We start from the raw sequence: 23,846 nt of genomic DNA on the forward strand, positions 1-23,846 counted from the left end.
GCATGAGAGCTGGCATAGAATTGATACCTGCTCAGTGGTTCTATGTATGAATGTTGTCAGTCTATCCAGATCATGTGATTGTCTGACAACAAATCTATGACGTAGTCCGTCTTTCGCCATAACACTAGCTTTCCCACAACCGGCACAGAGAACGTATGAATGGTTGCAGCAGCTGTGATTGGTTCCAGCCTCCACATGATATTGAATAGAAAAACCAGCACATGGGAAATGGAGGAATAGAAGTGTAGTGGTTTGCTTTCGTGCAGCTGGTGTGGGACTGGTTTCCACTGCATGCTCCATTCAGAATCGCCCTATGATTGACTGGCGACCAATTCAGGATGTAGTCTGCCTTTCTCTCTAAGTAGGTTCCAGCTTTCCAGTGACCCAGAGCAGGGAATAGGTGGATTGATGGATGAATGGTAGTGCAGTGGTTCAAATAGCTGTTTTTTTGTGGAGCTGATGTTGGATCAAGGTCCAGTAAATACCCCATTCAGAATTGCTATGTGATTGATGGGTGACCAACGCAGGGTGGAGTTTGTTTTTTTGCCCATATTCAGCAAGTCTAGAAAATATAATGGGTGAGTGCTCATGTCGTGCTTCAATAGTTGGCATTGTATAATTTTTTGTATAATAATGTACTGTTCAGAATCACTGGCAACCAATTCAGTGCATGGTCTGACTAAAACTGGGATTACCTGAAAGTGCAGACTCCAAAAAGAGCCCAATTCGTTACATTGTTGTTGTTTGTTTGTCTCCCTGACCAGGTTTTATTGGGACTTGACCATGCTGCTGTTGATGGTGGGCAACCTTATCATCATCCCCGTAGGCATCACCTTCTTCAAGGACGAGCACACACCGCCCTGGATCGTCTTCAACGTGGTTTCTGACACCTTCTTCCTCTTAGACCTTGTGCTTAACTTCCGGACGGGCATTGTCAAGGAGGACAACACGGAGATAATCCTGGACCCACAGCAGATCAAGATCAAGTATCTTCGCAGCTGGTTCGTAGTTGACTTCATCTCTTCCATCCCAGTGGACTACATTTTCCTCATCGTGGAGACACGCATTGACTCTGACTTCTACAAGACAGCTCGCGCCTTGCGAATTGTCCGCTTCACCAAGATCCTTAGCTTGCTTCGCCTCCTGCGCCTCTCCAGACTGATTCGCTACATCCACCAATGGGAAGAGGTAGGAAAGGAGCCCCAAGAATTGTTGTTACATGCTGTCAATTGGGGGTGAGGGTGGGAGTTTATCATTATTTTTTACCCTTGACAATTGACTACTATACCTTGGGAACAAAGGTACAAACCGTTGGGCTTTATTAAATACAGGTAAGCAATCTGACAAGATTTACATGGGACTTGAGGTTTAATTACAAATTTGGGGTAGTTCATAAAAACTGCATCATGTAAGTAGAATGGCACTCAATCCCTCGTAGATCTCTGTCAAGGTGGAACTACTGTGGTCCGCATGGCAGCACAAAGGATTCCTGGCAAAGAGTAGTATAAAGCAATTACTTTTCATTCACACTGTATAAAGTCAAAGTGTATAATTAATAATAATGATCGAGGCAATCTGCCAATTCTCAAGGGTTTATGAAATTAGCAATATCAAAAGTTGAGCTACAGCAAAAACAACAACAACAACAAAAACGTGTGCTTGCAGGAGGTAATACAGTATACATGTTTTTTTTTGTTTGTTTTTTTTTTACTTATGGAAGGCATTTGTATACCGGGGGGTGGTTTTTATTTGTACAAAGCATTTTTAAAACAACAGTAAACGATCTTACAGGTGTATTATAATGTAGCCTATCTTAAGTGAAAGTAGAGTTAAAAAATAATTTAAAAAAGGATTATTATGAGAAAATGGGCCTATAAAAAGAAGTGTAGTTAATTCATTTTCCATACCGCTTGTCCTCACTAGGGTCACGGACTTGCTGGAGCCTATCCCAGCTGACTCTGGGCGAGAGGCGGGGTACACCCTGAACTGGTCGCTAGCCAATCCCAGGGCACATATAAACAAACAACCATTCACAGTCACATTCACACCTACAGGCAATTTACATTCTTAAATGTTTGAGATGTGGGAGGAAACCAGAGTACCCGGAGAATAACCCCGCAGGCACGGGGAGAACATGCAAACGCCACACAGGCAAAGCCCGATTTGAACCCGGGTCGTCAAAACTGTGTGGCAGACGTGCTAACCAGTTGCGCACCCTGCCGAGAAGTGTAGTTGTTCCCCAAAATACAGCACTGTGAAGCAAACACACTCACTAATTGTTGTTGAGGTCTCGATGGAATTTGGGATTGTTTTGAATAGTGGGAAGCAACACACAGTAAGTCACCACACTGGTATTAATACGTAAGACTGTTTGCATGCCTTGGTATATGCTGCTGTTTTGGTTAGCATGGCAGTTATCTACTCGTTTCAAATGGGCTGTGAGGGAGAGCGTATATGAACTGAGATAATTAAATGTCTCATGCATTTTTTTGTGTTTTCCAGAGTGGAAAAATGAGGCACTAGCTATGTGTGCTATTGGCTGACACACCTGCCTCCTAATACTGAGGTTGAGGGTTTCAGTCTTGGCTGCGGTCTTCCTGTGTGGCGTTTACATATTCTTTTTTTTTCTCTGGGTACTCTGGCTTCCTCCCACATTACCAAAACATGCATGTTAGGTTAGTGGGAATGCATATTTGGCTATACAGTATGTGCTCTGCTATTATCTGGCGACCAGTGCAGGATGTACCCCACCTCTGGCCGTTGCTTGGATAGGGTCTAGCTCAAATGTGGTCAAGCGCTATAGAAAATGGATGGATGAATCAACAGACAGCTCTTTAAGTGATGTGTTTATGTAATTAGGCATATTGATTTTCATTTAGACATGTGAAGTGACTGATAGATGTTCAGTTGTGTATTTGACCTATGTGTTAATGGACCAAACAGTGTTGTCATCCTACTGCAGGTATGTTTGTACAGCACTGTATACGTGCCCTGGGAGGGAGGTGCCCTTGTAATTATGCACACAGAGTGAAGAGGCTCTTTTTTTCAGCACCTCAATCGCCAGTGAGTTGATAAAACAACAGCGTTGATTGGCATTTCTCTCTGTGCGCCCATCCAGATAGCAGTGGGACCGCAAAGCATGTAGAGGCATTTCCGAGATATGAGCGTGATTGTAATTGTGGCATCAATTCAAAAAGTTCCCGTCACCCCGACTTCATGGATCTTTTTTTGGTATCTGAGGTGAAAGGTGTGAAGTGAAAGCGTCACTGTGGAGTTGTGAAGACATCATTCTTTCCATTTACATATGCACACACAGTAATGTAAAAAATCTGTCAGCCCATTCCGCAGTAACACAAAATGAAAAAGTCATTAAAATAGGTCAGTGCATTCACATACACATATAGGGCTCTATTTTTGTAGATCGCGCATCTGTGGCGGGGTGCAAATGCTGGCGGATTCAGATTTTTTTGTTTTGTTTGCCAATTTGGCAGACTAGTCTTCTTCAAGCCAGGCGTTCCGGCGCTGTGGAGATGCTTGGAGATGCGCCTGGCGGAGTGACAATTTGGTGGTAGAAAGTTGGTCTAAATTTCTGCCTGCTCAAACCACATTTAACTGTGATTTGGTGAATTTGATCAAGACACAGGCAGACAGATACTGACCTCTGCAGACATATTTAAGTTGCAAGAATTTATCAGCAGCTCAATCTGTATACCCGCTCACATTGTCTGTTGCCACACCGGCTAGACCAGTGACAATGCTCCACTCATGCACAGATCACTGCGATGACGCATTGTCCTCTTCCGCACAGAGATGTCTCCATTGAGACCGTCAGATACACCACATTTAAAGGGAATGGGAGGAGACGCTTGGATTGGCAGCGAAAAAAATTGGCTGGAAATACACCCACAGTGACACAGCCAGCCCACTCTCGGATCCGCCGGGTTGTGCTGGTCTACGAAATAACCAACATGCGTCTAACCCGCCCCTTGTACACAGTTGCACATAACTGTTATTAAACTGTTATTTACATATTCACATAAATGTCTGTTAGTCCATCCACATATGCATCAGCCTGTCCATTCATGCATGATCATTCCAAAGCAAACAGAACCCGAATCCATCAACATCTTAACAACAACGACAGGGCCACCAGTTGTCCCGTTTGCACAATCAAAACACACAATTAGACACCTTCACCTGCATTTCTGGTGATCAGAAAACACTGAATAGCACCTGATTGCCAATCAAAGCACCTTTTCACCAGACCTGCCCATCGCCCGTCCTCTTACAGGTTCCCTGTTATTAAACATCCATCCAGCCTGCACTCTGTGTGGAAAGCAGTTTGTGGTGACATCAGTCTCTGTGATGCCATTTAAAAGAGAGGAAAAGTTCAAATGAATCACTGGGAGGATAATTCCTCTTCTTCCCCCCAAGCATGCCCTCCACCACTTCCGGGAGGCCAGGACAGAGGCATCACGGGATATTCAGTCTGACCTTCGCTTGACGGGGGTCGGCACTCAACTGGAAAGAGCTGTTGCGTGTTAAGCCTGAGCACTGAGGCAAGAGTATGATTAAGGAGGAGGGAACAGGAAGGAAACAGGCTGAATAGATAATTAAATAAAGTTCAATACCTCACGGGCAGCACAGTAGACTGGTCGTTCGCACGTCTGCTTCACAGTCGAAAGGTTCTGGGTTCAAATCTCGACTGTGTGGGGTTTGGATCCTCTCCCAATGCTTATGTTGGTTTTCTGTAGGTACTCCAACTTCCTCTCACATTCCAAAACTGAAAGTCTGCCCACTCATATAACACAGAATGTAAACACGCCTGCCCATTTACATAAACGGATCATGTCAACATCTGTCTGTCCATTCTTATACGCACAATATGTAAAAACGTGCGTATCTATTAACATTTGCACATAAACATGCTTCTCTCTATTCACGTTGGACCATATTATCCTGCTTACGCGTGCATCAGTCTTTTTTTTACACACCTAGCTTGTCCACTTTTCAGCAACGTGCATTCTCCTGTCCAAAATTCTGACACACCCACTGTGAGTAACGTGGGAATTTGTGTGCAACTACCAAATAGGCGTGATTCTGAGGCTGGCTGTAAATCATGGAAAATTTAGTTTTCCTGAGACTTGTCAATGTCATAGAAATCCATTTGGAAAATATAGCAAAGTTTTAATTAAAATACATTCAGTCATCACCAGTGTGACATGCACTGCAACGTCTTAACACTTTAGACTTTGAGGAGAGCACATGTTTTTATTATTATTATGTATTAATTAAATCCATCAATTTTCAACACCGTTTATCCTGGTTAGGGTCACGGGGCGCTGGAGCCTATCCTAGCTGACTTCGGGCGAAAGGCGGACTACACCCTGAACTGGTCGCCAGTCAGTTGCAGGGCACATATAGACACAGACAACCATTCGCACCCACATTCACACCGTCACTGAGTGGGAACTGAACCCACGCTGCCTGCACCAAAGTCAGGCGAGTGTACCACTACACCATCAGTGACTTAATTAAATCCAATAAAAGTAATTTAATCAGAATTCTCTGCTAATGACTGAACGCAGGTTTGGAAGGGGGATGTCTGCCATTCTATAGATCAGCGGTGCCCTACAACCCTCCTTTCGCCAGAGACTGGGAGAGTTACTTTAACCAACATATTTGACATAGCAGCAAATAAAAACAAATGATTCAATATCTAACGCACCATTGTGCCATTACGATGACTGTAATTGTCGTTATAGTGGGAGCCTTGCGCTTTCAAAAAAAAAAAAAAAAAAACTCCAAGCTGCCAGCAGCATGTTTGAATTAGAAAAAGGTCCTCACACTCACAGAGGTGAAGAAGTCAGTTGGTGCTCATATTTTTTCACCAATTAATATGATATAAAATGTCGATGTTTGGCTCTCAGTGTAAAGTGCTAGGTACACATTATGGCTGTTGGGTAGTCGGTAAGTGTTGGTGAGTATACTGTAGGTGAGCGTTATGGGCCAGGTGTATCACAGCATCATCATCAGCATGAGTCAGCCATCGCCGCGCGTTTGGTGGGCAATTAACGGAATCAAAACATGCAATATGATGTTTTACCTTCATGGGGCGTTAGACTCACTACAGCCTTTGGAGTGCAGAAGAGCAAAAGTGCTTAAGTCCACAGGAGAAAACGCATACCTGCAGGGCCAGATTTGACAGGGAACGCCCACATTTTAGGCTTGCTCCAGCCTGAGTGTATACCTGGCATGAGTGTGCATAAATGACAGAGTTGAGTTTTCTGACTTACGCACATGGGAGAATATGGCCTGTACACAAATACTGTAAAAATCTCATGTCCCTGAACATAAATACATAACGTGTCTGTCCATTTACAAAAACACATGCATTAATACCTGTCTGTCCATTCACCCTGTCAGCTGGTTGACCATTCACATAATGGAAACGCGCCGATTCATATACAATCGTAATGACTCAAAGAACGCAAACATTTGTAAACACCATATGGATAAACTTGTGGGCAACAATAACCACAAAAGTCTGCACAACATCGCACTGCCAGCTGCCATTTGCACGTTTCATGTGGTCGTGGGTGGCATGCGAGTGCGGCGGGGCTCGCTGATGAACGCCAGTTAGGCAAACAGAGTAAAATGCCAGCTTTGCCTCAATGCCAGCCTACTTCACATGCAACCTCACACAAATGTCATGTGTCACACAGCAGAATAACTTGTCACCACCTGACTGACTCTTTGACTTTTCCCTATCGACGTTTCCCACCCCATTTGAATATTTCGAGGGGGGAAAAACACTTCACATGACACCTCTGTCTGACCCTTTGAATGTCGATTTTCGAGGTAAAATGGAAGTCAAATGAAGAGTGTTACATTGGTGTTTCCAAAGAGACTTTTAGAGTTAAAATTTCTTGGATTCTGTTGGTCTTTTGGATCCTTTAAGGAAACTGTACTTCTCACTTGCCTGATCTATCTATCTATCTATCTATCTATCTATCTATCTATCTATCTATCTATCTATCTATCTATCTATCTATCTATCTATCTATCTATCTATCTATCTATCTATGAAATTGTTTTCTCGTCCACCTGAGCTTGAAGTTTCTGCGCAGCATCTTAGCTGTTCGCAGTATTGCGCTCTTCTGCACAGAAATGTTAGTGTTGTTCCTGGTATCTGCTGGAGCCATTCACTTAGCTTGGGCTACCAGTGCCCTGATCACTAAGGGCACCACTATTCATCATCGTCACCGTCCACATTTATCTAGTTCTTCCTTCACTCCTTGGTATTTCCCCATCTTTTTGTGTTCCTTTTTCCAGATGTTGCTATCACTCGTGATTGCTACGTCGATCACGACTGCTGTCTTCTGACATTTACCCACTATACCAGTTTGTCATTCTGAATCTGGAAGTCCCACAGGATCTTGACCTGGTTGTTCTTGACCAACTTTGGTGATGTCTCCCATCTTGATTCTGGGACTTCTAGTCCGTATTTGCTACAGATATTCTGATACACAATTTCTGCTACCTGGTTATGCTGCTCCATGTATGCCTTGCCTGCCAGCATCCTACACCCTTCCGTGATGTACTGCATTTTCTCTGGGCCTTCTTTGCACAGCCTGCATGTGGGATCCTGTCTGATGTGGTAGACCCCGGCCTCTATTGATCTTCTATGACTATTGTCTCCATGTTGTCTTTCAGTCCAGCCTTTCCCAGACAGTGGTATATTTTATCAATGTCAGCCACTTGCCACTGCAGTTTTTCTGTGGTACATGCAATGCAGGGGCTTGTCTTTCCATGATAGCCGGCTCCTTCTCCTTACTGGGCTTCTGTTGTCTGAGGCACTAACTTTGCAGACCGTACCTCGGGGCCAACTTCTTGATTTATTCTTGGAGGCCTGTTGTATCCTCCTGGATAGTGCCTGTGATGCATGCTAGTCCTTGACCGCCCACCCCCCAACCCCTTTCTGTTTGTTTTTTGTACAGCCTTTGCTGGGACCCTCCATGCATTGTAAGGAGTTTTTTTGTCTTGATATCAGTGGCTTTCATCTCTTCCAGTGGCCAGGGTATTATGGCAGTGGGATATCTGATTACTCTTATTCTTGCTGTTCAGGATCTGCCTCATCCTCTTTACATATTTGGCTGCCCTTCGACCTGTGTCCTTGTGGTTGCCACTTGTCTGTGGAATTCCAAGGCATTTGTAGCTGTATAAAAAAAAAAAATGTTTAAGGAATATGCACTGTTTCAAATTATCATGTGCAACACAGTTTCAAGACAAGTTTTAAAGGACGGAAAATAGTAATTTTTGAATTTGCAGCAATTAGGGAGTCATATTTACTGAAATCAAAAATGTGAGTCAGGTTACGTTTTGACATAAGACCCTTATTTGGTAGTAGGTTCTTATAGCCATTAAACTTATTAGCTTCTGGAGAGTTTCTGCTTGAATTTCTTTGAGATGGTTCATTTTCATGCTTAAAGATGTTTTTGGTATTTGGAGGTTCTTTTTTTTTGTATCACGGAAGAGGACAGTCAGAAACTCCACAAATTTGCAGAGGTCAATTTCACACCTTCGGGGACTCTCATGGGAACGACAAGCACTCTCCCCGGCCTGTTTCCGCACAAAATAAAATATGTACAATGTGAGTTTTTGGAGAGTTTTTGCTTGGATTTCTTTGCAGAATGTCAGAATAGCCTTGCAGGGTTGCTGTTTTGAGGATTCTCCAAAGGGTTGAGGATGGGTGCCACAACATGACTCTGTGTATCCACCTGTTGTCATTCATACAATGTAAAGGTGTCTCTCCATTTACTTGCACAATATAAACATCTGTCTGTCCACTCACATAATGTACACATCAGTCTGTTTTCATATAAATACATATACAGTATCTGTATGTCCATCTACTGCTCAGAGGTTTTCCAAGTTAAAAATACACCACCATCTGCAGAGTTACTGTATTTGTTCCCTCCACATAGAGAAAGAAGAGTGTATCAAGAGGTTTGTGAAAAAAGGTCATTTTCACAGCGCTGAGTGAGGATCCTTCGTGATTCGACACACTGCGCAACATTTAGCTCTCGTCAAGAATAAATGCCATCCAGCATCTCTCACTTAAATGACATCAACTTCTATGACATGGCAGAAGTGGCGCGAGCACACACACGCACACAAACACGCACATATGCACACACGCATGCAGGCACGAACGCACCCACACACACAGACGTGCGCAGACACAGGCACACACAGAATAAAACTGGATTTCAGCATGCATGCTACGCTATGAATAGCGGTGCGGTAGATACACCCGGTTTTGTTATTGTTTGAGTTAAATTTTCTCCCCAGTATGGAGTCACGCAAAGGACACTTCTTGCAGGATGTGTTTGACTTGAGCAGAGCAAAGCTGAGCGTGACACACTGCATCACTTAATACTGCAGGGAGCACATTTAAACATGAAAATATTTCTGTTTTTTCCTTTTTGTTGAGGAATTCGAGAAAAGACGAATGGATGTTACAGTATGAAATACACCCCAAAAATGTGCAATTTATATCACTAGCGTGGACAAACTAGAGCTCTGTGACTAATGTGAGCAACATATTTCAGATTTCTTTGTGGGGGAGTAAAGACCAGTAAACCAAAGATTCAAATAACTGCTTAAATGAGCCGACAAAACATGGGACATTTATGTTTGGTCTATTAATAGTGGCCAGGCTGCGTTTGCTCAGTCTAAGTGCAGCTAAAGAGGGTCGATTATGAGTAACGTGGTGATTTTGGACATCTGACGAGAACTGTCAGTGCACCTCACGAAACCTCATTTCAGCCAGCATCAAAGGATTAAGTCTGCCAGTGTTTTTATGCTTGTACCTTTGGATTTTTGTGAAACTTTTGTTTTTCTCTTTTTTTAACAAAGCACACATGGACAAAATGTAAACATGTCTGTCGATTCACACACATATGCAAAATGTAAACATCAATATGTCCATTCACATACTTGCAAAATGCAAACATCTACATGTCCAATTACATAAACATAGACATCTGTTTGTCAACACACACACACACACAGTGTAAACATGTGTCCGTCCGCAATCCTCATGTAAAGAGCTGTCTGTCCATTATCATACACACACAACGTAACCATCTATAGAATATGTTCATCCATGAGCAATATGTAAACAAATGTGTGTCTATTTGCATCTATCCATCCATTGTTTTATACTGCTTATCCTCACTAGAGTGAGTTGGAGCCTATCCCAGCTGACTTTGGGTGAAAGGCGGTGTACGCCCTGGACTGATCGGCAGCCAAGCACATATGGACAAATGTTCATTCACACTCATATTCACACCTATGGTTGATTTGGAATCTTCAGTGAAGCTTACATGCATGTTTTGGGAAGTGGGAGTACCCACCGAAATCCCACGCTGCAGGGGGAGAACATGCAAACTCCATACAGGAGTCGGAGGCGGAGCTGAGATTCAAACTCCAAACCTGAGAAATGGGAGGCAGACGCGCTAACCACTATATCACCGCACTGCCGCGTTCAAATATACACATAATATAAACACATGTGTATCTATTTACATAAGCACAAGCTTTTATTCAGGTCATGACACATTTGATAAAGATGCATTTGAGTCTGTTTGTGTTGTTAGAAAAGAAGGAGCAGTGAGTCAAGATTTAGACTATGAGATTTAGATTTACACTATTTAGACTATGTTAGCTTGTCGCATAATCACATCAGAAAATCCAATAAATTCTACCGACGCGTATATAACTGTTTACTTTTCAATTTCAACACGTGCGACCACAGGCGATTTTCTTCTCGGCCCTGCCCCGTACCACATGCGCGTTATATTTGCATGTCCTAGGAGGGACGTACTGTATTAGCAGCCCAAAGCGCAGACATGTTGGGACATCATCACAAAAGAGTTGAAGTGTCCTTGCGCATTCTACTTGACCCCCAAAGTGCTTCAGCCGGCGGCCATGCCAGGAGATAAAGAGAGGGGGCCTTCACGGGACAAAGCGGAGTTAGACGTTTTTGATTATTTATCTTCACACACAGTGGAGCGTCTATGTGTTTTAAGGGACAAACTCTTTATTGTATAAAATCAGATTATAATTGTTGAACTGTGAATTCAATGGACAGTTTCCCCAAATTTGAGAGTCAAACTGCAGAATATTTTGAGAATATGATAGGAAATATGATGGAATTGTGTTCACAATGATTTGGCATAAATGGACCATATTGCTGCTTTTAATTCATAACCATTTCACATGTGATCATTATTAGATCAGTACCATTTATTGTAGCATTTGGTCACAAACGTAAATTTGAAAGACAAAATATCACTGCCTCGTGCAGACCCACCGTTGCAAATGATGTTTTGACCATGTTCAGGTCTATGGGAGTTGAGTGCAACTTATATTTTTGCTGATGTTTTTTCATTTAACTAAGCAAAAAACCCGGAGATAAAGTTGAGGGTCCATGTTTAACAGTGGTGCAGACGTACAAGGTTTCAAGGTTACATAAACACATACTGTTAAGAACTGACGGTCCATTCACATACACACATACGAGGCGTGTCAGACAAGTTCCAGGACTGGTTTCGCAAAAGATATATTTGAAACCCAAACTACGAGTTGTCCTATTCAATGTGGGCCGGACAATCAACCAGCCTATCTGCAAAAGTACCCTGCGGTGTTTGCATCATTCAATGTGCAATAAGAAGTGAGACTTGTGCCAGGACAACTCCTAGCTGCTCCCAATAACCTGAGAATCTGACAGAGTCTAGCCAAGAAAAACATCACCGTGCTGGAGAAACCTCGCTACTCACCTGACCTGGCTCTCAGTAATTTTTCCAGGGGACCGGTTTTGATGACGTGGACGATATCAAGATGGCCGTGACGACAGTAGTGCGTAGAATTATGGAAGAATCCTTCCAGGATTGCATGGAGGCGTGACAGAGAAGGCTAATAAAGTGTGTTAGGCTCCAGGAGCATTACTTCCAAGGGGAAAAGTAGTTTGGATTTGAAATATACTTGTTTTGTGACACCAGATCTGGAACGTTTCTGAGACACCAGGTAGTGTAAAGATCAATCGGTTCATTCTCATACACACATAGGGCCTTATTTACAAACATCCCAAATAGCAGGTGCTAAATTGCACTGACTGTACGCGTTGATGGTAAGCTTGTAGCGTGAGATTGACTAAGATTGCAGTCTTTTACTAAATATCAGGAGTTAATTGTGCGTTCGCTCAGTCACAGATTTCGCCTGCTGATGGCAACAGGTGTAAAAGTGGTGTAGATTGCTGCATTTAATAGAGGCTTGCGCTTTAGGTAACTATAGATTTCACCACGGAAAATTTGGGAAAGCTTGGCTAGCGTAAAATGAAGTTTGAAGTGATGGAAGTGGAAGTGTTAGTGGAAGAGGCAAACAAACATGTTACAAAGGAAATACTCAGCTAATTTTGGGGAAGCCAGAAACTGGACAAAAGCCATGGTTTGTTAGATTTAACTCGCCCCGAGTGAATAGCAATGCAAACAGATATATGCCCTTTCTGGAGAACATTGCCTTTAAAATTTGGGATGGCCAGCACCAACTGTCACCATATGTTGAAATCAAACGACAAAGCTGCACGAAATGAAGAGAATGATCGTTGGAGTGCATTTCGATCACTGAGGTCCACAGTCATATTTAGGGTGCCAGTGATTTATCATCAGCTCATTCTGTATTAAAACCTTCATGCAACCCCAGCGCCACCTTCTGGCTCTTTGATGTCTTTTATCAAAGACGAAGCATTAAAAAAAAAAAATGCTAGCGGGCTCAAATTTGGCCGCAGAGTTTTGAACAAGTTAAAATTCAAAATGGTACCTTGGCTCAATTTCCTTGTCATTAGGTATAATAGTGAGACATTGACTTTACTCTGGTGTTCAGGAGACATACCCTGGTGCCCTTGACTCACATTATAACTTTTTTTTCAGTATCCTGGAAACCTGATGTCTTATAATGCTTTTCACGTGATTACTAAACGAATCTACGCATTGGCATGTGAAATTCAGGAAAATTAGGTTTTGGGTGTAATTACACCACTAAACAACGAGATGCCACCTCATACCAAGCAATTTTCTTTTCTGGATAGCAAAGCAGCAGATTACGCAATGCACATGAAGCCCATTTGCGGGAAATGTTTGAATTCGTTTTTTTGGAATAGGGTAGTTAGTTAGTTTTAGTTTTCATGGTTCAGTGTTGGTCTTCATTGTCGTTGTTGATGTCATTGTTCCCTTGTTGGTTTTATTTGTTCATAAATTCTTATTTTATCAAAATCAATGTTGTGACTTATTGACTTATTGAAGCGTCTAATTACCTCATTAAATATTCCACTTTGGAATTACAAGTTTTAATATGACATATTTAGTTATGATCATAACACAATAATGCTTGTATTGTCCAAAAAGGGGATCCATCCATCCATCCATCCATCCATTATTTATTAAGAAGCCGCTTATTTATTAAGCGGCTTCTGTTTGAGAGGAGGCCTCAAATTAACTCATGCTTGTGTTGGGTATTTTGGCCAGAAAATACACAAGAAAGTCGACAAAACGATTGGGCTTAACTGTATTGTGATAGAATAGAATAGAATAGAATCACCTTTAATTGTCATGAACATGCATGCATGCACATGAAATTTGTTCTCTGCATTTAACCCCTCACAGTGAACACATACACAAGTTAGTGGAACACACTGGAGCAGGGGGCAGCTCAAGCGCCCGGGGAGCATTTCGGGGTATCAGTGTCTTGCTCAAGGATACCACAGCCGTGACTCCCGGAGATGTTGGCGGATGGTCCAGTCGGGGTCTTGAGCCTAGGTCCCCCACGGTGGCAGGCGATGATCTTAACCATTGGGCCACGGCTGCCCAAGCCACTAGTTGAAGTATAGCATCTATTTGAAGAGAGGTGCTCATTTATTCAAGCGATGAAATAAGGTATTGCGTCAATTTGGAACGAGGCGTTTATTGTTTTTAAAAGTGGCAACTCACTAAGGCATAGTGTCTATTTGAGGAGAGATGTTTACATATCTATTCAAGTTGAGGATGCACCTGGCAACACATTGAGGTATGGTGTCTACTTGAGGAGAGGTGTTCATTTCTTCTACCCCCTAATTTAGGCATGCCGTCTGTCTGAAGAGAGGGCCTTTTTTTTCTTCAACCGGCAAATAAGGCATGTATTTGAGAAGAGATGTTTATTTGTTCAAGTGGACGATGCACCAGGCAACGAATTAAGGCATGGCGTCTCTTTATGGAGAGGCGTGTATTTCTTCCGCTAATGACTAATTGGGGCAGGGCATGTATTTGAGGAGCGACATTTATTATTTATTTATTTTGACAATTTGAGGCTCTGCGTCTATTTGACGAGAGAGCTTTTATTTCTGCAACCAACAACTAAGGCATTTCTTTGACAAGAAACATTTATTAAGTTGACGAATTGAGACAGAGCATCTATTTAAGGCATTAATTTCTTCCACCAGTGACTAATTGAGGCATGGTGTTTATTTGAGGAAAGCTATTTATTTATTTTACTGGCGACTTATTGAGGTACGAGATCTATTTGCTCACCCTGCAACTAAGGCATCTATTTGAAAAGTTTATTCAACCGGATAATGCACCTGGCAACAAATTGAGGCGTCGCGTCAATTTGAGGAGCGGCATTAATTTCTTCTCCCGGTGACTTGATCTGGTTGAGGAGAGGTATTTATCTGCTTAATTGAAAACAAATTGAGGCAGCGTGTCTATTTGAGTGAAGACATTTATTTATTCAAGTGGGAGACGTACTGTGCTACAAATTGTGGCACGACGTCTATTGGAGGAGAGGTGTTTATTTCTTCAGTTGGCGACTAATGAAGGCATGCTGTTGATTTGAGTTGAGGCAATTAATTTGAGGAAAAACGGATCTGCTTTTTCATGCTTGGGCGCTTTGACAGACATGGCCAACCCCCATACCACCCACCCCCAGGTTCTCGAAATTGCAACGAACGCGTCTCACTCATTAAATCCACGCGAAGTTATTTGAAGAAGGTAAATCAACTCATCAGCCTGCACTCGCTGACCCGTCTCCTCGGTCAAGAAGTGCTCTTTGAGAGATAGGAGAGGCTGCAAGAAAAGATTTAATGAGCCATTATGGGGCACACAATGAGGCTTGCCAGCAACACTGACAGGTCCCCAAAACTGTGAATGGGCCCCGTTGCTATATGAATACCCACCCAAGGGGATTGAGATTTTTAAAGACTATTACACATAAATGTGTGATCCAGCACAAAGCGAAAGGCACATCTCGGCAAGAAGAGTGTGTTGTTTTTCTCTTTTTTCTTCCTTTTTCCTGTGGTGATCGGAGCCCTGCAGGCCTGTTTAGACAGATGATGGAAGGGTGTTCCCTGTGGTCCACTCCCAGGCCCACTTCTCATTCACCACATGCGCTTCATCCAGCATGACAGCATGCATGCACATGACATTTTGGTGAAGGCCTCTTTTTTTGTGTGTGTGGGAGAGACACCCCGGCATTCCCGCAGGTCGGCCGTCGTGTTAGCTAATTAGAAATGAACTCCGAGGCGCACATGGATTGATTTAATTGATAAAGCTCATTACTCATCACACTAAAATTGTGTGTCAATCAAACAGGGGTGGAGATGTAGCACGGGGTAATTACCCCACACTAGACACATTCAACTTCGCAAACACTAAGTCACTGATATAAATGAATACAAATTAAAATCATTTAAGTATGTAAAGATGAAGCTATCTGAAAAGAAGAACTGATATATTTAAAGATCTCACATCTCTCGCCATATTCCTACCAAACTTAGATTGAATATGTAAATTATATTTTTAAAAATGAAGATGACTATTAATTAAAATTAATATTATTTAAAATAGGTGGCACGGTGAAGACTGGTTAGAGCGTCAGCCTCACAGTTCTGAGGACCGGGGTTCAATCCCCGGCCCCGCCTGTATGGAGTTTGCATGTTCTCCCAATGCTTGCGTGGGTTTTCTCCAGGCACTCCGGTTTCCTCCCACACCCCAAAAACATGCATGAATTGGAGACTCAAAATTGCCCGTAGGTGTGAATGTGAGTGCGAATGGTTGTTTGTTTGTGTGTGCCCTGCAATTGGCTGGCAACCAGTTCAGGGTGTACAACGCCTCCTGCCCGATGATAGCTGGGATAGGCTCCAGCACTCCCGCGACCCTAGTGAGGAGAAGCGGCTCAGAAAATGGATGGATGGATGGATTGTTTAAAATAAATAATAAGTTATAATGTCAAATGAAAGTAGTTGAATTACATTAATGAGTGGCTGGCGAACAGTTCAGGGTGTACCCCGCCTCTCGCCCGAAGATAACAGGGGTAGGCTCCAGCATGCCAGCAGTGACCCAAGTGAGGATAAGTGGTTTGGAAAATGAATGAGTGAATGAATGAATAATCAGGTCACTGGTGTATTGAAATACGTTATATGCTAGTTTACATTTCAAACATGTTGTTAAAAAAGTATATGAAAAAAAAAAAATAAATTGTATGAAAAAAATCAATTGTATGAAAATGATTAAAAAAATAGGAAAATTAACATGTTTTGGCCCCCATTAGATGAATTTATTATATCTGTTAACACTCTAAATAGTAAATTAAAAATACGGATATTAAAAATACAATCAATGAAATAAAATAATTTTTTAAATTAAATATAAATTATTATTTTTCTAAATATAAACAATTGTTGAAAAACTATATCTTTGAAAAAAAACAATTAATTAAATTAGTCATTAAAATATTTTGGGCTTTCATTAAATTTATCTAATAATGTGATTGGTTCAGGACTAGAGGTCGCCTGTTAGTTAGTAATTTCTTACAATTTTAAGAATTTTTTTCAGGGATAACTATTGCTTAACTAAAATAATTCTGATAATAAATAACAATAGAAATTTGCTAGATTTTTTGATCCTATGTTCATGAAGGCGGCACGGTGGGCGACTGGTTAGCACATCTGCCTCATAGTTCTGAGGACCAAATCCCGACCCCGCATTTGTGGCGTTTGCATGTTCTCCCCGTGGCTGCGTGGGTTTTCTCCGGGGACTCCGGTTTCGTCCCACAACCCCAAAACATGCATGGGAGGATAATTGAAGACTCTAAATTGCCTGGAGGTGTGAATGTGTGTGTGAATGGTTGTTTGTTGATATATGCCCTGCGATTGGCTGCCGACCAGTTCAGGGTGTACCCCGCCTCTCGCCTGAAGAGAGCTGGGATAGGCTCCAGAATGCCCGCAACCCTAGTGAGGATAAGCGGTACAGAAAATGGATGGATGGATGGATGGATGGATGGATATTTTCATGAATATAGTATGACCCTTATATTATTTAATTCAAACAGAAACGTCCTTACAATCGTAAAAAGGTTCCCCACTTCTCAGGACACATGCTGAGATTGTACCATTGCGAAGGCCATAAGGAAACAATATGAGAGCCATTGTTCTGTTAGAGTCATTTCCATTAGCATTGAGAAGGCACTTCAGCCCCGCGCTAGCCCGATGACACTGTCTGGGCAGCTTCCACGATGACACATTCAATCTCTCACCTGAATCACACTCTTGTCACTCCATCTGTTTTGCGCGGACTGGAAAGCTGCCCATCATCCACCCCCTCAGATCCCTATCAATTTTGTTTAGCGCTTTTAGTCACCTCCGGTATGCTCTTGGCCTCATTTGGGTTTGTGTTGGACTGAAATGGAGGTTAATGTTGTGTAGATCAGTTTTCCACAACTTTGTTTTGCACCACAGACTAGTTTCATGTGAAGCTATGTTGGACGGACTGCCATATAAACAAAGAAAAGCACATTAACCAAATACAACTCAACATTATTGATTGAAGTTGTAGTTGTAATTCGTCGGAACTAGTTTCTGTTCAACGAGCCGGTCCCATCTTGGGTAATGGGAGAAAATGACACGCAATGTGTGTTACCGTAATTTCCTGTGTATGATGCGTATTCCCCCCCCCCCCCCCCCCAAAAAAAAAATTGTCACAAGTCAATAGTGCGCATTATACAAAGGTATAGGGGGAAATGGGGGGGGGGAAACTTTCACATTTTATAAATGTATGCTACCATCTAGAAGTTATGAAAAAGCTGTACACTTGCATTCCAATATTCCATCACCACCTAGAGGTTATGAGAAAGGTGTACACTTTCATTCTAATATGCCACTGCCACCTAGAGGTTATAAAAAGGTGGAGCCTACACTTTCATTCCAATATGACAGGGGTACGTATGACTGCATATATGTATATTTGTGCTCATAGGTTTATATACCCTGAAACAATTTGTGAAATATTGTTTTTTTTTAAATACAACTGATGACTGAACAACAACCATCATTAATATCTTTATGCTTATGTTTTGTTGAATGATAATGCTTTTCTGAAATGCTTAACAGTTTAATTTGAATCCCATTAAAATAAAATTAAATGTGTTTCGCCGAGCCCTTCATGTTTTCTTTAAAGAATCGTACCCATCTTACAAATTCTGCCTGGGTAATCAAACACATGAGCACAACTGTGTGTTTTCTCATTTACTAAATAAAAGTAGGGCTGTGAATTTCAAAATAAGAACAAGTAAATAAAAAGTATTACGTGCTCAAATAAAGTGCTTAACTTCAGAATCATTCTTTGAAAAAACTAGCAACATACAGATAATACTTCATGTTTTGATCATATGGGTAGGCGCAAAAACATGCATTGTAAAATTGCATTATACATAGGGAGAAGGGTTTTCCAGAATTTTGAGATCAACTTTGTGGGTGCGTATTATACATGGGTGCTCATAATACATGAGAAAATATGGTACTTATAGCCAGTCTTATTACGTTGTATTATTAATTATTAATCATTTTCGCTCTGCGACCCATTACCTGGTGTAGATGCCAATTATTCAAATATTATTATTTTTATTTTCAACACATTAGTTATACAAGCTTTAGTTCTAGAGAGTCATTGTAATCTGACAATGTGCTTAATTGTTAAACATCAAGATAATTAGAACTTGAGGCTCTGAGCCAAACTTTTTTCCATTGAACTATACAAGCCCACTGAATTACTGGTGGTTATGATTGTGTGTCTACAAATGCATTTCTCGAATAATACTCATGAAGATACTGTTATGTCAAGCAGAGCTGAAGTTTAAAACAAAGTATCAAGAGAGGCGGAATGGTCAGAAGTAAGTTAGCGTATCTTCCCAAAACCGTTCCTTGGAAAGAAACTGTCACACCAGATGGCTAATGGGTTAATGACGGCGTCGCTACATAATGTAAGATGATCTTTAATAATGCAAAGAGAAAAGTAAGACTCCATCCCTTCATTTATCTGATAGACCTGATCCCTGCTTCTGTAGATGCTGCTGTTTTGGTTTGCAACAGTATGTGAGCTGTGGTAATTTCCATTACTGCTCATTTTTATTTTCCTGAGGGGCAAAAGGGAGGTGTCTCTATGGGGATAGGTGAATATTTAAGTCGCACAGTACGTTAAAAAACATTATAGCAGGGCGGCACGGTGGGGGAATGGTTAGCACATCTGCCTCAGTTCTGAGGACAGGGGTTCAAATCCCGGCCCCGCCTGTGTTGAGTTTGCATGTTCTCCCCGTGCCTGCGTGGGTTTTCTCCGGGTACTCCGGTTTCCTTTCACATCCCAAAAACACGCATGGTAGGTTGATTGAAGATTCTAAATTTCCCTTAGGTGTGAATGTGAGTGCGGATGGTTGCTTGTTTGTATGTGCCCTGCGATTGGCTAGCGACCAGTTCAGGGTGTACCCCACCTCTCGCCTGAAGATTGCTGGGATAGACTCCAGTACGCCTGCGACCCTTGTGAGGATATAACCGTAAAGAAGATGGATGGATGGAACATTATAGCAGGGGCCGTTATTTGAGAAAATTGGTAGTAACATGTTTTGTTCAAAATAGAGGTACGCCAAACTTTATGCTGTTCCTGATTTCTATTGCAGCGCGTTCAAATGGTTTAAAAGAGGTGAGTAAAATCTATTACTTCAAGTGATAACGCTATTATGCTGCAAAAAATTTAACATTGGTTCTAATTGATTGACAACTTGAAAAAATTGCCAAATTCTGTGATTAATGTGTATACAAATAAACTCGTTTTGACTTGAATCTGTAGCTGCAACAGTACCAATAGTAGTCTGGCAGTTACAAAACGGCTGCACTGGTTTCCCTTTCCAGTTCGCCTGGCTTGTTTTCATCAGGAAAATGCTGGGAGACTTATGAGTGGCCTCTCATACGAACATCTCCTAATGAGCAGCGAGCACCTCGTGAGAAACCCTTGCACCTTCATCAATCATGCCTCTCCTTGTTTGCGTGCTTGATGCTGCCATCCTCACTCGCTGTCCTGATCAATTAAAACAAAGTGCTCAGCAATCCATCATCCTTCATGCTGCCTTTGCTTGTTTTGGGTGTGCATGTGGCAGTACATGCTAGGGTTTTAAATCACACCTTTTCTTTTTTTACAAGCAGTTGCTTGAGGGTGAATCAAGAGCGGAACCAATCTCATTCCCTTGTGTTACAGTAACGATCTTTAACAAGAACCAATCTCGGCAACAAGAATGAGGGACTTAAGTCCTGTTCCTGCGCCTGCACGGGTGGATTTGAATAGATTACAGCCAGGAGGGGAGGTAGGGCAATCACCTTGCCGAGGTGACACGAGGAGTTTGGGGTTATAAACCGAAGATTTGCATTGGCATTACCCCGACAGCTCTTGTTGCTTTATTCTTTAGTGGCACAGGGCACATCGACTATGAGAATATAGCAGAGATATTGTTGGACTGTAATGACTCAAACAGGCTGTGGCAGCAGATACTGAAGGAGGAGGTTGTCCGATTTTGAAATGACACAGTTAACGGGCAAAAATTTAAAAAAGGCGTATTTTTATCACATTAAAGGAGACATTTATTAGACATTTAATACAATTCCAAGGTGTTGTCATATCATGTATTTAACATGCTTTGGCCAAAATAGACAAAGGACAAAGAATTACAGTGCATGTAAAATCCATGTTTAACACTCTGTTCAAAATCATTTGGTTTTGGCGGGGCAGGGGGCGGTTCTGTCTCATGCAAATGAGTCACTGCTCACCCAGTACACACTGTACAATGTAGACTACATATACAGTAAGCAAAATGAGCCTGTTGATAAAGTTGCTGTCAAAATAACCTCTCTTTAAAAAAAAGGAGAGTTGTGAAATTATTCCCAATGAGTAAGCTGCTGTGCTTTTATTTAACTTTGTACATGCTGATTCTTCGTGGAGACAACCTGAGTACACGAGTAACTAGACAACACAGTTGATGTCAGACGGTAAAAGAGCTGGCATAAAAAGTACATTTCACAGTGTTAACAGTAGACTGCACTCGTGTGTGTGTGTGTGTGTGTGTGTGTGTGTGTGGGTGGGTGCGTGTGTTTGTGTGTGTCCGTCCTTTAGGCAGGGGTGTCCAGGTGTTGATATTCTTCACCTTTTGTTCATTAAAAATACTAAAACCAATAAAATTTGGCAAGAATGTGCTATACTACTGTAAATGTTTAAAGAAAAGTAGGCTACCTCACAGCTTTGTGTTAGTTGAGTAGAATAATTACATATTTACATTTCCCCCAAACCCTATGTGATTTTATCATGAAATAAAAATTTTAATTATGACTATTTTCTGTAAAAAAAAAAAAAAGAAAAGAAAAAAGAAAAAAAAAAGATTTTTAACTTAAAATTGAAAAATGTATTTAAAAAATTTCGATACCCAAGATGCATTCAGCAACTGAAATTCAATATGGGCAGCACAGTGATCTAGCGGTGTCTGCTTGAGGTTCAGGGTTCAAATCGAAGCTCAGGCCCTTTTGTCTGAAGTTTGTACATTCAGGCACTCTGCCTTCCTGCTACATTCCAATAAGATGCATCTAAGATTAAGTGAATTAGATTCTAAATTGTCCATAGATGTGAATGTAACAAGCTGTGGGCCACAAATGGCCCTTGTGCCAGACTTTGGACGCCACCTGCTTTAAGGCCTTGATGAGCCTCAAATTGCTTTTTGTTTAAATTTGCTTCCATTTGACTTAGAAGCAGTCATTTCCTATCTGGAAATATGATTTCTCAAATGAAAAATATATCAAGAGCGCTGTGAGGCGACAGGAAAATGGAGGGTACCTCATGATTTATTCAACTGCCACAGAGTGAATTGAGCACTTTTAACATTATGGAATGCTATTACAGCAGTGACAGGAAATTGGACATCCTTGCAACATTGTGCAGCTAATTTTTTCACCACATTTAAAGGAAGATTACTCCCTTAATAAAAGGACAACAAACAATCGTGCCAAGGGCTAAACATCAGTAGAGAGGAAATGGGCAGGAAAGAGCGGCGTGTTGTTTGTGTATCTGTCATCCACTCCTGAGAAAAGCTGCCCGACGCTTGATTCTCACCCTGGCACACTTTCTCAGGTGCTCCGACATGATGGAGTAACAATGATGTGATTTGAAAGTGCCGCGTCGGCGGCGGCTCCTTTCGTATCGTCCCGACAGAAGCACAACGCTGGAAGCCTCGTTCTAAACACGCAAGCAAATAAACACGCACAAGACTGAAATCAACAAACAGGGAAGTAAAAAGCAGCAGTTTATTCAATTAGCTAGTTGATTTCCACCCCAGAGTTCCACTGAACATCATTTAAATCCATTACAGGCAATATGAAAGGATATTGCACATATTATGAAAACATTGCTGTGATTATTACATTATAACCTGAATTTAAAACAAATGGAAATAAATCAACTCAGGACTAACTTATGAGAATGTCTTATCAATACTGTACATTGGAACAGCAACATTTTCCTGCATATGAAATAATGGCTTTCCAATTAATCTCTTCCAGGGTCCAACATTCCCTAAACATCCTAAAACCATTTTAACTCAACAGGCAATTTGAAGTTTCAAGTTACCTTTTGACATTTGTGACAATCAAACATGTGTAAAAATAGATTCATCACACTTACTATTGAAGCCAGTCTTAAAGGTGAAGTTTATAGTTAAAAAAAAAAAAAAAAGACTTTGGTATGATCTGACAGTAGAATATTATTAGAATGATCTTTTGAAAACTATCAAGCACGTTCACTTTGGTCAGAGATGCGAGGGGGGAGAGAACTGAGGCTATCTTAAAATCTTGCTAGTTGTTTGAAAACTGCAAACTTGCACATTATTCTTTCAATTTAGTTTTTGTGGTAAACATACTTCTTAATTTTGACAGTTAAACATAAAAACAAGAAAACAACCGTCTTAGCCTCAATGACAAATAATGACGATGTGATGTGTAAGGGTAATGGAAATTGTAATATGGCCTGTTTTACTAGATTCATATATTTAGTCATTGCATTTATTTTTCTTTTATGCCATTTTAATATTAACTTTGTTCCAACCACAAGATTTACAAGGTTACATCGACACAAAACTGTCCTGTGTTCCACACACATTTATGGTGAATTTACAACTGTATTTCACAAGAATTGTAAAATACTGTTAAATAGTGATCCCTTGCAGGTAAATTAATAGTTAAATCACCGTAGTCATTTATCAATAAGAGTAAATCACTAATTTAACAGCATAAAACAGTAGCAGCAAGAAAAAATTTCATAGCTCTATACACCGCCTCCTGTTCGATCAGGTTGACGTGAACTCCTCTCCAAACGGGAACCCACTGCCCCCGGGTAGTTCTTCCACAGGACCCCCAGCCTGTTTCTGAGACATCTATGGTTATGGTCACTCTT

The 23,846-nt window shown here is 41.4% G+C and overlaps 1 protein-coding gene across 1 annotated transcript in view; it reads left to right on the forward strand.

Moving 5' to 3' along the window:
• Nucleotides 1-23,846, forward strand: part of LOC133415609 (potassium/sodium hyperpolarization-activated cyclic nucleotide-gated channel 4-like) — a 154,788-nt gene that overhangs the window by 44,486 nt on the left and 86,456 nt on the right. The window contains 1 exon segment of the mRNA XM_061701766.1: nucleotides 765-1,188. Within this exon segment, the coding sequence (XP_061557750.1) occupies nucleotides 765-1,188 (424 nt within the window).

This window comes from Phycodurus eques, chromosome 2 (assembly GCF_024500275.1).
Source record: "Phycodurus eques isolate BA_2022a chromosome 2, UOR_Pequ_1.1, whole genome shotgun sequence".
In the NCBI taxonomy this organism is placed as follows: Eukaryota; Metazoa; Chordata; class Actinopteri; order Syngnathiformes; family Syngnathidae; genus Phycodurus; species Phycodurus eques.